The sequence below is a fragment of the Balaenoptera musculus genome, chromosome 10 (assembly GCF_009873245.2).
Source record: "Balaenoptera musculus isolate JJ_BM4_2016_0621 chromosome 10, mBalMus1.pri.v3, whole genome shotgun sequence".
Taxonomy (NCBI): Eukaryota; Metazoa; Chordata; class Mammalia; order Artiodactyla; family Balaenopteridae; genus Balaenoptera; species Balaenoptera musculus.
In genome coordinates, this window is record NC_045794.1 from 79,967,467 (window position 1) to 79,982,720 (window position 15,254).

Genomic DNA, 15,254 nt, shown 5'->3' on the forward strand with positions numbered 1-15,254 from the left:
GCACAGGCTCCAGACGCGCAGGCTCAGTAATTGTGGCTCACGGGCCCAGTTGCTCCGCGGCATGTGGGATCTTCCCAGACCAGGGCTCGAACCTGTGTCCCCTGCACTGGCAGGCAGATTCTCAACCACTGCGCCACCAGGGAAGCCCCCAGGACCCTGCTCTTTTTGACAGCTCTGGGGGGAGCCCTTCCTTGCCTCTTGTAGCTTCTGGTGTTTGCCAGCCATCGTTGCTGTTCCTCGGCATGTAAATGCATCACTCCAGCCACAGGCTGTCTTCTCTCTGCGTGTCTTCACATCATATTCCCTCTGTGCATATCTGTCTCTCTGTCCAAATTTCCCCCTTTTATAGGGACACCAGTTATATTGGATTAGGGTCCACCCTAAATGACCTTATTTTAACTTGTTTACCTCTGTAAAGACTCTATTTCCAAATAAGGATGCATGCTGAGCACTGAGGGTTAGGACCTCAACACAGTTTAACCCATAACACTCTTAAATGTGATTGTTATTCACTCTTCAAGTGGAGATATCAAGTGGGGCATTAGATAAATGGATACATTGTCCGTTCGGCTTTCACTCAGTCTTTCTGTGTCATGAAGTAGCACTGCAATAAGCATCGTCAGGTACACAGATTATTCTGTATTTTGAGTTTTGTTTTGGAATAGATTTTCAAATGAAGAAGCCTGTTAACATATATTATTAAAATATTTTGAAAAAGTGTGACATCAATTATACATTTATCATTCTACAGGGAAGGAGGATGTGATGGTTTAAAGTGAAGAAAAATTTACATTCCGAACAACAGGAAGTGAGGAGAATTACTATCTCCTGGCTTCTATTTTCTGCATTAAGTACCTTTCCCTCCTGGCACTGCTAGATACTGATTGAGCAGTAATTTTTCTTAAGAGTTTCCAAGTGCATAGCATTAAGCAGAACAGTTTTATAATGTCAAAAAACTGGAGAACCACATCCTGATGTATGTAAAGTACATGTGTGCTCATTTTATTAATGAGATTGTCAGTAAATTTTGTTTTAGATCTTGGAAACATTCATTCATTCATTTATTCTTTCATTCACTCATTTTCATTTAAAAATATTTTTTAGCTCCTATTATGTCCAAGCTACTAGATGCTGGGTGTCAGCAGGGGATAAGATAAATTAGCTGAGACAAACACAGAGCAATTTTACAGGCAATTAAATAATGCTGTAAGTATCACCTACGGTAAAGGCCAGGGTGCTATTAGAGCACGTAGAAGGGGCACCTAACAGTTTTGGGGGTGGGTGGGAGTATGGGGAGGTTTTTTTGGAGGAAGAGACTTAGGAAATAACATACAAATGCCACAAATGCCAAGTGTAATACTAATAACATTTAAAACATATTCTCTATTTTAGTGCTGCGATAGTATTTTCCACACTTAAACTTCTCCAGGATTCAAAACTTTTTAAAAAGAAGGTAGTAGAAGATGACACAGAGAATTCCATCTCTCCAGGAGATTATGTATGTATGAATTTAATGTTTATCCTGATAACACTTTTATGGAATAATTATTGGCATGCTAGGAAATTGTATAACTATTTGAATGAAACAAAGGGGTAAAGAAGAAAAAAACATTGAATTTAGAGTAAAAAGATCTATGTTTAAGCCCCGCTGATGCTATTTATTAGCTGGTATACCTTGGGCAAATACCTTAAAATTTTTTAAAATTATGTAATCTCATTTGGGAATTGATGGGATTGGATGTAATAGTGACTGAAGTCCCACCAGATCTATCATTCTTGTATTCTAGATCTGATGTCACTAGTAAATAAAGTTGTTTCACATGACTTGCTCTTCATTTCACTTTTGATTTTATTTCTTCTTTAGCGTTACCAGAGTGACACCTATGCTGTTTCCTACCTTGTGCTATTTCCTACCTGTGCTATTTCCTACCTTGTGCTAATAGTACCTTGTGCTATTTCCTTCTCATAGTTAAATTATTCTGCATTTAAGCCCTCAAGTCTATTTGACAAATGGTGTCACACGTTCTTTGAAATTTCATTGGATTTTTATTAGACCAAGTAATTTAATAGCAACAGGGTTGTTTAGGATTAAAATATAAAGATTCAGCACATAGAATCCTTGCTCATTTTAAAATAAATAAAATAAAGCTTAAGCTTTACTAATAAAATTGCTACTATCTAATGTCATTACAAAAAAGCAAAACTAATTGACTCATTTCTTACCACAGTAAAAGCAGTATAAAGGCTAAAAAGGATTCTGATTCTGAAAATTTACTTAGAGCAATGCTTGTTACTTGGGGGTATTTTGCTTCCCAGGGGACATTTGCAGTGCCTGGAGACACTTTGGTTGTTATAACTAGAGGGAGTGCTAATGGCATCTACTGAGTAGAGGCCAGGCATGTTGCTAAACATCCTGTAACACACAGGACATTTCCCTCACAACAATAACCTGGCCCATAATGTCAGTCATGCTGAGGTCGAGAGACCCTGATTTAGATTAAGCATGACTTGGCTTTTCAGTAATAACAGGAATGTAGGCAGAGCTTGAGGTATGTTGATGGGTATTTTTTCTGTATTTCTAATCTAAACACTAGACCCCTCAAGTATGTGGTGTGCCCATTCTAATCACCATCCTGTCTCGGGCTCTCCGTTCACTTCTTACTCTGGTTCAGGAGCAGCTCACCCTCCTCCTCTGCTCCTCACCTGTCTGTCACATTCCAGCCCCTGTCAAGTCCAGGTTACAGCTCCTTGATAGCAGGTGTTGCCGATTGGTTGGAGATGCTGTCAGAGATGTGTAGCAGGAAATTCCTAGAACAAATGGGCGTTGTTCTAGATGAAGTGTCTCAGATTGATTGCTCCCTGGAAAAGTTCCCTTGTCACCTCCCTCCCAGTAGCTCTGAACACTGGCCACTCCCTTTATAAAGTGTAATAACGAGGGTAGTAAATCATAAAATAATATATGTTTGGGATGTGAGCAGCACATTACTGATTATTTTTCAGCCTTTAAAATGATGGTCACAAAATTTTTGAAGGTATGGAAACTGCTGATAATATAATTTGCAATGAAAAATTCAGACTGCAAAGCTAGTTTTCAACAGTGAGTATACAGAGAGAAAGAAATGCTGCAAAGCACTTATATGAGGATCAGTGGTAATAGAGGAGCATGGGATTATGGGTGATTTTTGTTTATTTGTTTGTTTCTTGTGTATTTTTTATGTTTCATAGAATGTTCAAGAATAATTTCTAAAATTAAAAATTTAATACTGTTAAATGATATCGATGCTTCCCTTAACTTATGTTACATTTAGCATTAGGCTAGAACTTAGACATTTTTAAATGGAAAGATAACCATCATTTTAATATTGTTTAGGCCACTGAAAGTAAAGATGATAATGAGTTTTTAGATCCCATTTCCCTAAATTCTCGAGAATATTTCAACATTCATCTGTGGTTGAGGTGCCGCTTAGCATTGGTGACCGCGTTTGTTGCCCAGATTCGTGGCATTGGAATCGTGAAAGGTACAAATATCCTATCTCCATCTCCTTAAGCAAAGTTTTCATAAAATTTAATTTTATTTAGGTAACAGAGGTTTTCTTGGGATGTATTTTATTATACCATTAACATTTTATAACTTCTTAGCTTGATCTGTTTCCAGAATAAAAAATTTAAGTTATTAAATGAGAATAATCATTTTCAGCAGTCCCTTGTATCACTGCAAATGGCATATATATTACTGTATGCAAAGCAGGCAAGGAGATTTCAGAATGCTAATGCACATGCCTTCCTGTCGTCTAGGAAGGCAGCGTAGTTCAGGGGTCCAGAGTGCAGATTCTGGAGCTGCCCCCCACTTGAGTTCAAATACTCTATGCACCACTTCCTTGCTGTGTAATCTTGGCCAAATCTCTTAATCCCCCTAGGCCTTAGTTTCCTCCTCTGGAAAATGGAAATGTGGTACCTACTTCATAGGATTATTTCCAGAATTAAATGGGTTAAATTTCTAATGTTCTTAGATTACAGCCTGGCACATATAAATATTAGTTCTTGCAGTGATTAATAGTTATCTATATGTAAACCTATCTATTCACCCATCTCTACCCATCTCCCAAATTAAATTATTTCATGGAATATCATTATTACTTTTGTAGCATTTGAATACCCTAAAGTACTTCTCCTAAATTACAACACATTTATTTCCAATGTTTCGTGCAGTCTTATTTGTTTTCCGTCTTTACATCTTCCTCTTCTTCTGTATTATACGATATTCCTGTGATAAACACCAAGAATATCATGCGCATATAATTTCTTACTTTCTCAGTGCATTTTAAGTACCTGCATTTGTTTATTTTAGAAAACGATATAACAGATTGTGTGAGCCTCATCAATGAAGTTTGTGTGGAAGCAAAAAGTGCAGGCGACAGGGAGCTACAGGCTGAATTCTTGATGCAAGCTGTAATCATTGGCCTACAAGAAAAGCACTTAAAAGCAGACATCATAAAAAACCTTCAGGTAGGAAGGAAACCTAATTCACATTGATATTTACCAGAGGATTCCAGTTAGAATAAAAGGAGAGAATTTAAATTTCCATTAGGTACTGAATGCTAACAGTCAATACATCTGGCTCCTGTTTCAGTGAATTGTGAATGGTACTATCAAACGGAATAATTTTATTTTAATAGGATGTAATACAGTTGCTTGAAGGACGTGAGTTTATTTCTCCTCGATCTCATTTAACACTGGTGAGAAGCATGCTTTTATTGGATGACTTAACAAAAGCTGAGAAATTCAAGGAAACTCCCTCTTCGAAAACAGAACAATTATATTTGTTAACTCGGTCTCACAACATTCTTATTGAACAGGTGAGAGTGCTTTTGTGTCCACAAGACTTAGAAACTTACTTTTCTGTCTTTTCTTAACAGCATACCACATTAGCTAATTACTCATTACAGTGCTTCTTTTACAGATGCTAACTTTTGGAGAAACAATTGAATTTCCTATATCAAACACTGACTATGCAAGTCCATTACTGCCTTTGAAAAATATCTATCTTCCTCATGTCATGTTATTGGCCAAAACAAAAATGAGAATTGGTAAGAACACTTAAACGTATATTACATTCAAGTCACTGATGAAAAAGTTTAAGCCATTTTCAGCGAGGCTGTCATGTGATTGCATTTATCTGGGGCAGTATTTATGAATAGCCAGGTTCTATTTATTTAACAAATAGCTTTTGATCACTTACCATGTGCCAACCTCCCTGTGAGGTCCTGGGAAGCTATTGGAGATTAAAACGGATGTGGTTCCTTCTCTTAGCCTGGGAGACAGAAATACACAACTAAACAAATCATATATAGGAATGCATATTCTATCATTTATCATATTATAAATGTTGTATAAAATATTTTAATATTCAATATTTATACATTGTTATAATATTTATAACAATAAACATTTAATTTTTTATTTATTATTATAATATTTATAAAATTTAATCCAATAAATATTGTATAAAATGTGTATTTGATAACAACTAGATAGGAAATCAGCAAGGATATAGAAAGCTTATGTCTGATGATGAATTATGTATATGTATGTAATTATAAATTGTACTTAGTGTTGTAAATGATGTGGATAAGATCTGCTGATAAAGAACAGCAAAGGGAGGGGTGCCTGTTTAAGTAGAATAATTGGGGAAGGCCTCTCTGGGGAAGTAGTATTTAACCCTGGACTGTAAATGTGAAGCATATGCTTAGTGAAGTCATGCACAGTAGAGGCAGAGAGAGCAGTGAGTTGTAGGCTCTGAGGTCAGGACAGCTTGGCATGTTCCACAACTGCAAGGAGACCAGTATAGACAGAGCAGAGTGGGCTAGGGACAGCCTAATGGGAGAGGGTGAGCAGGGGACAGTATATGTTTCCAAAGATTACCCTGGCTGCTGGCTGAAGAATAGAGTGGAGGATAGACCAGAGCCAGCCAAGAATGGATCTGATTGGAGCAGGTAGACCAGTAAGCCGGAGGCTTACAGCTCCTTGGAAACCAAGGAGGAGGAGCCAGCCGGTGTTGCTGCCCTTCTCAGGAGCTCACAGACATTGCTTCAAGCTCTCTCTAGGACACTGTCTCTCATCTTTGACCCAAAGCTGCCTACCTCTAGCTCCAAGGCTCTTGTCTATCACAGAGGAGAGAAAATCTTGTAACAGCTCTCTCTCTGTTCTAACCTATATTCATCATGCCTTTTTAAAAAAAATGTATTTCTGATGCTTTGACATCGGGAGTCTTGCTGACCAGGGAGGGACTTCCCCTCCCAGGGTTAGCCAATTCCTAGAGATTAGCAAACCACACTCCTGTGAGGATGTCTTTCATATGCAAACCCGTCATTCCAGAGCTTACACCCTGAACTTTTATTGAGCTCTTTTATTGTTCTTTGCTGGGCTCTTACCCTCAGGGCCACTATTTTTCTGCCCCAATCACCCCAGGGACAGGTATAGACTACTAGCAGAGCCCACTGAAATTATACAAACTAGCCAATCCTAAACCTTAGTCTGCTTACCCTACCCACCCACTCCTTCCCACAAAAAAAACAATAAACGCTCTTGCCCACATTTTCTCCTTTCTCCTTCTACCCCCTGACTGACCCTGGTGCTTCCCTGTGTGGCCCTGCGTGATGTGGTGAGCCCTCCCTCCTCTTGAGAACTGTGAGCAAAAATACTATCTTTTCAATGGCAGTCATCTCCTGACCTGTTGACCTTGTCATACCTGAATAATAACAAACCCACATTTTGAAACATTACCTCTCACCTCCTGGGACCCATTTGCCTCCTGTACCAGCAGCTGCTCAGCTCAGGAGAGGCAGGTGATTGGACTAGAGTGGGGAAGGGAGGGCAACAGAAGTGTGCTCAAACCATCACCTGCCCAGAATCTTTTCCCTTATTCCCCTTCTGCTCCTCCCCCTCATGACTAGTATTGATCATTATTATTATATGATTTTTTTCATCATCATCATCATCATCATCACCATCATCAGATATGAACTTTATTACCATAGGTAAAGCAGTTCACCCCTATATTGTTGAGTTTCCTCATTTATGAAATTAGGCTGGCATAGCTGACCTCTGGAATTCCTTCCAGCTTGCTGATCCCATGAGAGCTATTTTTCTGTATCTTTGGTCCACAATTTGTTATATTACCAGTATATTTGATTTCTACAAGAACTTAAAGTACAGATTGTGTTAAATTGTACAGATTGTGTTAAACGTATTCTCTGCTTTCCTGCCTTACTAATCTTGAAGATGTGTCACCACTCAGTGGCAATACTGCTGCTGTTTTTTAGACTCACTTGAAGCAGAACAGCTTGCTTTCTGTTATATTATATTAAATACCAACTTAAAGAACAAAAACCGAAAGCAACTTTTCTGTCAAAACAACGTCAGTTTCACAACTTCTTTTTCACAGAGTTGATGTTTATTGCAAAAAGGAGCACTTCAATATTATGAAGCATAAAATCATCTGATTTGATGCTTTCTCGACAGTTTTCCTTTATAGTGATAGTATAGATTGCATTGCAAGAATAGAGCCACTTAAAAAAATTCTTTTTCTTTGTGAAAGCCTCTTACAGAAAAAGACATTTCAAGATTATTTTTTAAAAACAAACAAAAAGCATCATGGTTATTTAAGATTATTTTTTTCCATTAATGACTGAACCTAGAGCTTCCTTATTAGCTGAAAAAGTAGATTACTGATTGTATAATAGGAGTGAAGAAAGGTTCAAGGATAGTGCTGGGGAGTGGGAATATAACAGGGAGTCATCATCTTTGCCTTCGAAGAGCCTATTATCTAGTTAGGGAGAGAGAGAGAAAAGTCAATAATTTCTGTAACAATTCTTTTTCTAATTTTAACAAAAATCTAGGAGACGATTCAGGTACTATTATTATATATTAGTACTATATTATATAGCACTATCTTGCATGTAGTCCATGTATAGTACATATTGTACTATATGTACATATTGTACATGTATATAAGTGCCTCAATGACATGAAAAGACTTGATATTTTTTGTCTTGTATTAATAAACAGCTGTAGTATAATTTGAAACAGTAAGCAAGACATATAAGAATGGGAGATGGGCTTCCCTGGTGGCGCAGTGGTTAAGAATCCACCTGCCAATGCAGGGGACACGGGTTCGAGCCCTGGTCTGGGAAGATCCCACATACCGCGGAGCAACTAAGCCCGTGTGCCACAACTACTGAGCCTGCACTCTAGAGCCCGCGAGCCACAAGTACTGAGGCCTGCACGCCTAGAGCCCGTGCTCCGCAACAAGAGAAGCCACCACGATGAGAAGCCCGCGCACCACAACAAAGGGTAGCCCCCGCTCGCCGCCACTAGAGAAAGCCTGCGTGCAGCAATGAAGACCCAATGCAGCCAAAAATAAATTAATTAATTAATTAATTTAAAAAATGAAACATGACCCCAGAAAAGAGAATTAAAAAAAGAAAAAAAAAAAGAATGGGAGATGTATTGAGATGTGAGGCTGTATGGGACAAATGGTATTAGCATATCCTTATGGCCTAAGATCTTATTGCAGTTCGTAGTTGTTGGGGTTTAAGAACATGGAGTCTGGAGAAAGAATTCTGGTCCAGTTCCCTTGAGGAAATCATTTAACTTCTCTGTGTGTCAGTTTCCTTTCTGGTAAAGTGTAAATAAGAGAGGTACCAGTCTCCCTGGGGTGAAGTAAGTGGAATGTGTAACATATTTAGAAGAGCAGCTAGTTTGTTCTAAGAGCTTTGTAGGTGTCAGCTATTCTCACTGTTCCATGCCTGGCCTCCTTACTCTCCTAGGAAGCCCCGGGAAGCAAGGCTTCAATTTCTTCATCTCCATTTTCTCAGTAAAGTGCTACCATCCTGCCTTGTCCAGAGGAAGGGCTCTGTAACTTCTCCCTGGATAAAGGGCGGGTGACAGGGGTGGGGGTGGGGGGAGAAAGATACTTTTTCTACTGTCCTCCCACTCATATAGCACATTCCTGAACTAAATATTTACAAAAAGTCCTAGGTTTCCTGAAAACTCTTTATAGGGCATGCCATCTTGGATTTAAAATTTTCAGAACTTGAAGGGACCTCAGATATTTTCTAGTTCCGCTGCCTCAAGGCTCAGAGACACGTAGGGACTTGTTCAAAGTCTCAGATGACATGGTAGCACCCATGACTGGCTTGTACCCAGCGTTTCAGCTACAGCTCAGCAGCTGTATCCTTCTGCAATCCTACACTGCCTTTCTGTTCATACTGCTCTACTGTGCCTGTTAAACTATTCTATTAATGCAGTTTTCCCCCCAGTTGCCTTTTACTCTTTATCTCAATGTTTTCCTTCTTTAAACTTACCAAAAGATAAAGTGATCATCAGCTGCCGGCCTTGACAGCTGTATTATCTGGGTAGGCATCCCTGACCTTTCCCAGGTCTGGCCAGGGCTCCTGTAACCTGCTACCACAGTGTCCAGTGCTTTCACTGCCACACAATCAACCACACCGTGTTTTGATTGCCTGTCTGGCCGTTCTCATTCCCTGTTAGACACTAAGCTCCAGGGTCTCTCTCTTAAGGGGTTACTGCAGTGTCATGGTTTAGGGTATGGGCCCTGGAGCTGGACTGCCTAGGTTCAGATCACAGCCCTGCTACTTACTAGTCACGTGACTTCGGGCAAGTTACTTAAACTTCACCGTGCCACTGCTTTTTCCTCTGTAACATGAGCATAATAATGGTATCTACTCAGAATTGGGAGGATTGCATGAGATAATGCTTAAGTACTTGGGATGGTACCTGGCACGTAGGAAGTACTTAATGAAACTTACCTCTTATTTTTCACTTTTCTCGTTTTTTATCCGGTGCCTAAGCACTCAGAAAATATGTGTCAAATAAATGTCTGTCTGTCTGTCTTTGAGGTGATTAGAAATTAAATCTAATGCCTCTTCAACAATGCAACAATCCTTCATTATGTTAAGTAGTGATGGGACTGCATAAGAAGTATAACATGTGGCCTTTGTCCATAATGGGTTTGCCAACTAGTTGGGATGACAAAATATGCAATGTGAGCAACCGCTATAGAGCTGAATAGAAATTACTGCCTATTAATATACGCAAATTTTATTGGTAACAACATAAAACTACATAAAACTTCCAGATGTTTCCCTACTAACAACCTCATCTTAGGAACACAAAAGTTGTTATGTAGAGCATTATGAAATTTTAGAACTGAAAGAGGCTTGAGAGATTATCCTTCATTTTATTTATATTTATCTTTAAAAAATTTTTATTGGAGTATAGTTGATTTACAATGTTGTGTTAGTTTCAGGTGTACTATCCTTCATTTTAAAAATGAGAAAATGTTGAAATTTATCAAAGACAAAGTTTCAAAGGTCTATTGTTTATAGTTCATTGATATATTTGGGTATTGTGTTTCTTTAAAGCATTTCTTCAATGCTAAAAACTAAAGACCTCCAGAGTTCTTTTTTTTTTTTTTTTTTTGACCATGCCTCAGGGCTTGTGGGATCTCAGTTCCCTGACCAGGGATTGAACCCTGGCCATTGCAGTGAAAGCCCAGAATCCTAACCACTAGGCCACCAGGGAACTCCCTCCCAGAGTTCTTCAGTTGTACCTACTCTGAGAGAAGTCTGGTAACTGGCAGGTTTGTTATGAATACTGTATATCTATTGTTCCCTCTTCATCCAACTGTCTTTCTTTTAGGACATACAGTGGCCAAGCAAGTATATTATACCAGTGAAAAGAAGGATCCCTCAAAGTGGTTACCTGCCCTTCATCTTTTTGAAATAGCTTTGAAGCTCGCTAAGACATCAGGAACAGAAGAACAAGAGGTGGAAGCTGAAATCTTTTTTCAGAAAGGTAAGATGTATTTAGGGTCAGAACTATGATAAACTTTGAGGATTATTTTTTTCCCATGAACAAAAGGCTTCCTAAAAATCTGGTCACTGATTATACAAAATACTGATTTTACAAAGGGCTTGGTGATGACAAACACCTTGGTATCTCTGCCAAACTCAGTTTTGGATAAAGAGAACACTACGTATTTTAAGTTTATATCTAGAAAGGAAAAAAGGACTCCATTTTCGTTTCTTTTATAATTACAGTTGACCTTCCTTACACAAAGTTTCATGTTTGACTCAAAAATTTCAGCATCAGCCATTTAGCTATGAATAATATTTCTTAAAGAATGCTTGGAAGATATTGTTTTATTTTATTACTTAGCTAAGCATTTTAGCTAATTTCTATAAAAGATACATACCCATTTAAATTAAATAGCTATAGCAATCTATATTTATAACTTATGTACAACACACATTTGCATAATACATTCATATAATTTTATTGTGGCCATTTTAGCCCTGAGAAAAATGATGATGACAATTGGAATCACTTATTGAGCATCTACTAGATACTAAGCACTGTAGTTGGTGTTTTACATCTTATATTGCCAGTTCTTACAACAGCACTACAAGGTAGGCATGACCAATCCCAGTTGGCAGATGAGGTGCAGTCTGGGTAAATAACTGTCTGTAAGTCCAGACGTGAACTTAACACCAGGTGGCTCCGTGCCCTGTGCACATGCTGCATGGAAACTGTGAATCCTTTTTATAGTGATTGTAAGATTTACCTTTCCTGCCCTTCTTGCTACAGAAGTACCATTCCAGCGCCTGCATTTGAAGGCTGCGGCTCACCATGAGGGGTGGGAGCTGTGTGCAAATGAGAGCGTTTGCATCATCCGTGCTGATTTTCAAGTGTTTACTGACTTTCTAGAGTTTGTTTTTAGCAGAGATGTTTTCTACGATACCTGCAATGATAGAGGAAAGAAGAAAATGGATTTAGATAAAGGGAATGTGCTACAGGAGGAAGTGGGAGCACAAAGTAAGGAAATGGAGAGGAAAGTAAGATGATAAGAACAGTTGTGTCTGGAAAGTGAGAGGAGGCAGAGGGAGCCTTCCTGGGGAAGGAAGCAACAGCTCTTTCCCCATTGGCTTACCTTCTAGCAAGAAACAAGAGACGGACGGACAAAAAGGACAGCACATTCAGTTTTCCAAATTTCCTGCATAAAATATTTGTTCTGAAGTTCTAAATGATAGAAAAAGGAAAAACCATCTTTGTATATCCTTTTCTTCTTTCAGGCAAAATAGAATGTCAAATATCGATGGAAGAGAAATCTCCAACTTTGCAACTTGAGAGTCTATTTGAAGCTATACAACTGAGCTTGAGACATGATCAAAACTCAGGGTAAAAAAAAAAAAAAAAAAAGACCTTTCCATTATCATGACAATGTGTGTTTGGGTTTGAGACCCGTGTTCTGGTAGTACATTGACTATTTAAGGCTGGAGCGACTGGGGCACCCTTTTCCCATGGCAGGGCTAGCTCACTGGGGTCCGTTGTGCAACAGGTTCACTGACTTCCTTTTCAAGCTTGATGCTCTTGGCTCTGCTCCAAGGCCTTGTTTACAGTGATGGTTGATGATGGCGGTTAGCGTGGTGACGTACTGGACTGTAAATCGCTTCTAGTCTGTACTCAGATTGATCTCCTGTCAGTCCCAGGTTACAGGAACCTCCACTAGATGTGAAATTGTATCTAGAAGGGATTTATGTGAATATTCAATCTGGTTCAGCAGTACCAAGGCTGGCCAACTCAATTCTGTATAAAAGTCACCTTAAGATGGAGAATAAGCCAGCATTATTACAACTGCACTGATTTAAATGGTCCCACCTGACAGGTTTGATAGTGAATACACAGACCTAACCCATACCGAATCACGGCTTTCAGCATAACTCTATGTGTCTCTTTCGAATTTATTATAATTAGCGTTGGAGAGTAGAGAGAGAGGTGTGGTTTCCCAGGCAGGTTCCTCCAGTCTTGACTGTCACTTTTTAGTGCCTTGTGTGCTGGAATATTCCAGAATGGTCTTGATGCTGGGCTGCATTGCGGTCATGGCATGGAGTATTGCCAGCACAGGACAAGGTAGAATGCTCAGCTCTCTTCAAGAGCTTTCAATTTCAGTAGGAAGGAAGATTCACGTGTCTAAGCCACAAGTGCTCTGAAAAGAGGGTGAGTTTGGAACAGATGCTGGTTTTGCCTATTTTTGCCTTTTACTCTCTCAGAAATTGTTGACACAAGATGCAAAATGATTATGAATGGTGAGCTATCTAATAAGTACAATGCTGTATCATTTTAGGTTGATAAGAGACTCCTACCTCGAAATAGCCCTATTATTTTTGCACATGAGGAAGCCAAAGAGCAAACTTTCAGCATCACCATTAACACTTCTTAAGGTAACAAACAATTTTATTAGAAATTTAAAGTATGTTGCCTTTGAACTTGCTGATTTTGCTAGCACTGTGCTATGGAAATAAAGAGACTGTTTTTCTTTGTGACTTGAAGAAATTAATTCATTACTTAATGCTCACACTCATATTTAGATACCTCTTTCAATATTTTTACGTAAGACTCTGGAAATAGATTTCATGTGGACATTTTCGCCTGTTAAAATGTTATCCATGAAATGTAGGTGTATATAAATACTCTAAGTCATTAGTATTGATCAGGCGATTGCAGGAAATGACATATTGGTTAAGCAGATGGACAAGTATGGTTTTCATCACTGATGTGACTTGCAAACAGATCACCTTTTGAAAAGAGTCATTCATTCATTCATCCCATATCTATTGAGCACGTACTATGACCCAGGCCGTATTCTGGAAGGTGATAAAGCAAGGTTCAAGACAAACTCAGTGCTTGCTTCCATGCGCTTACTCTTCAGTGGAGGGAGACATAATAAACGTGGAAAGGAAGAAAGCAAGAGGAAGAAAGGTGGGAGGAAGAGAAGTGAAGGAAGGCTGGGGGGTGCTTTAGGTGGTGAAATTTAGGATTAGGAAATAACTCTGGTTGGTGGGATTGTGAATGACTGTGGTGGAAAGAGGTGGAAGGTGGGATTTGATGGATTGGGAGGGAGCCTGCAAAGAGTGGCAGAGGTGGGTACTCCCTCAAGCAGCACTTCCAAATAAGGGGCAGAAACATCTCCAGGGATCCTGTGATCCTGAGGAGGTCTGAGATTTGGCCTTTCTAAGGAGCTCCTGGGTAATGCCTATGCTGCTGGTCTGTGGGCCACACTTGAGTACCAAGGATCCAGACAGAGGGAGATACTCTGGGCAGGAAGTTGGGTGGTTTGGAGGTGGATGAACCCAGTAACTTTGTTTTCATTTTTTAATAAAAACTGTCTAGTTTTTTATTCTTTAAATTTCAGTAGGCATTATATATTTCATTCTTATTAAATAATCCTCTGACCCACCAAAAAATCTTTCCAGAAAATTTTGATGTCAAATCTCTAATTTTTGAGACAGCATAAACATGATTTAAAACCTTTAGGCAGATAAGCTTTCAGTCAGTTGAACTACTCATATGGTTGCTGCCTTAGGTGGATAGCAGCTATTTTTTTTTCATCAAAATGATTACATAGAAAACCTACATTTGTGGTGTGATAAACATCTTTATGTCCAATAAGAGAAAACAAAAATATTTGTTTCCATAGCAATTTGCAATGCAAATTAATAAGATTCTAGGATAGAAGTATATCACCTTTTGGGCCTTCTCTAGGGAGGTGTTTATAATTAATTAAGAGCTTGAACAAATAAGATTTGAGTGAAAAGAATAGTATAATTCTATACAATATAATCATTATTTTCTGTGTATCTTTATTTAGTTATTTATTTATTTATTTATTTATTTATTTTTGGCTGCATTGGCAGGTCTTTGTTGCTGCGCGCGGGCTTTCTCTAGTTGCGGTGAGCAGGGGCCACTCCTCGTTGCAGTGCGTGGGCTTCTCATTGTGGTGTCTTCTCTTGTTGTGGAGCACGGTCTCTAGGCGCGCAGGCTTCAGTAGTTGTGGCTCGCGGGCTCTAGAGTGCAGGCTCAGTAGTTGTGGCGCACGGGCTTAGTTGCTCCGCGGCATGTGGGGTCTTCCCGGACCAGGGATCTAACCTGTATCCCCTGCATTGGCAGGCAGATTCTTAATCACTGCACCACTAGGGGAGCCCATACCACATTTTCTGGATCCACTCAACAGGTGATGGACATACGAATTGTTTCCACTTTCTGGCTATTACGATCAATACTGCTTTGAATATTCATATACAAATTTTTTACGTGGACATGTGTTTTCAATTCCTTCAGGTGTATACCTAAGAATGGAATTGCTGGGTCATATGTCAACTCTCTGTTTAGAC

The 15,254-nt window shown here is 39.1% G+C and overlaps 1 protein-coding gene across 1 annotated transcript in view; it reads left to right on the forward strand.

Annotated features, from left to right (window-relative positions):
• The window catches only part of CFAP54 (cilia and flagella associated protein 54), a 298,821-nt gene that overhangs the window by 205,764 nt on the left and 77,803 nt on the right, over positions 1-15,254 (forward strand). Inside the window, 8 exon segments of the mRNA XM_036865998.1 lie at positions 1,393-1,498; positions 3,371-3,518; positions 4,349-4,506; positions 4,677-4,856; positions 4,961-5,087; positions 10,723-10,878; positions 12,156-12,261; positions 13,208-13,304. Coding sequence (XP_036721893.1) covers positions 1,393-1,498; positions 3,371-3,518; positions 4,349-4,506; positions 4,677-4,856; positions 4,961-5,087; positions 10,723-10,878; positions 12,156-12,261; positions 13,208-13,304 — 1,078 coding nt within the window.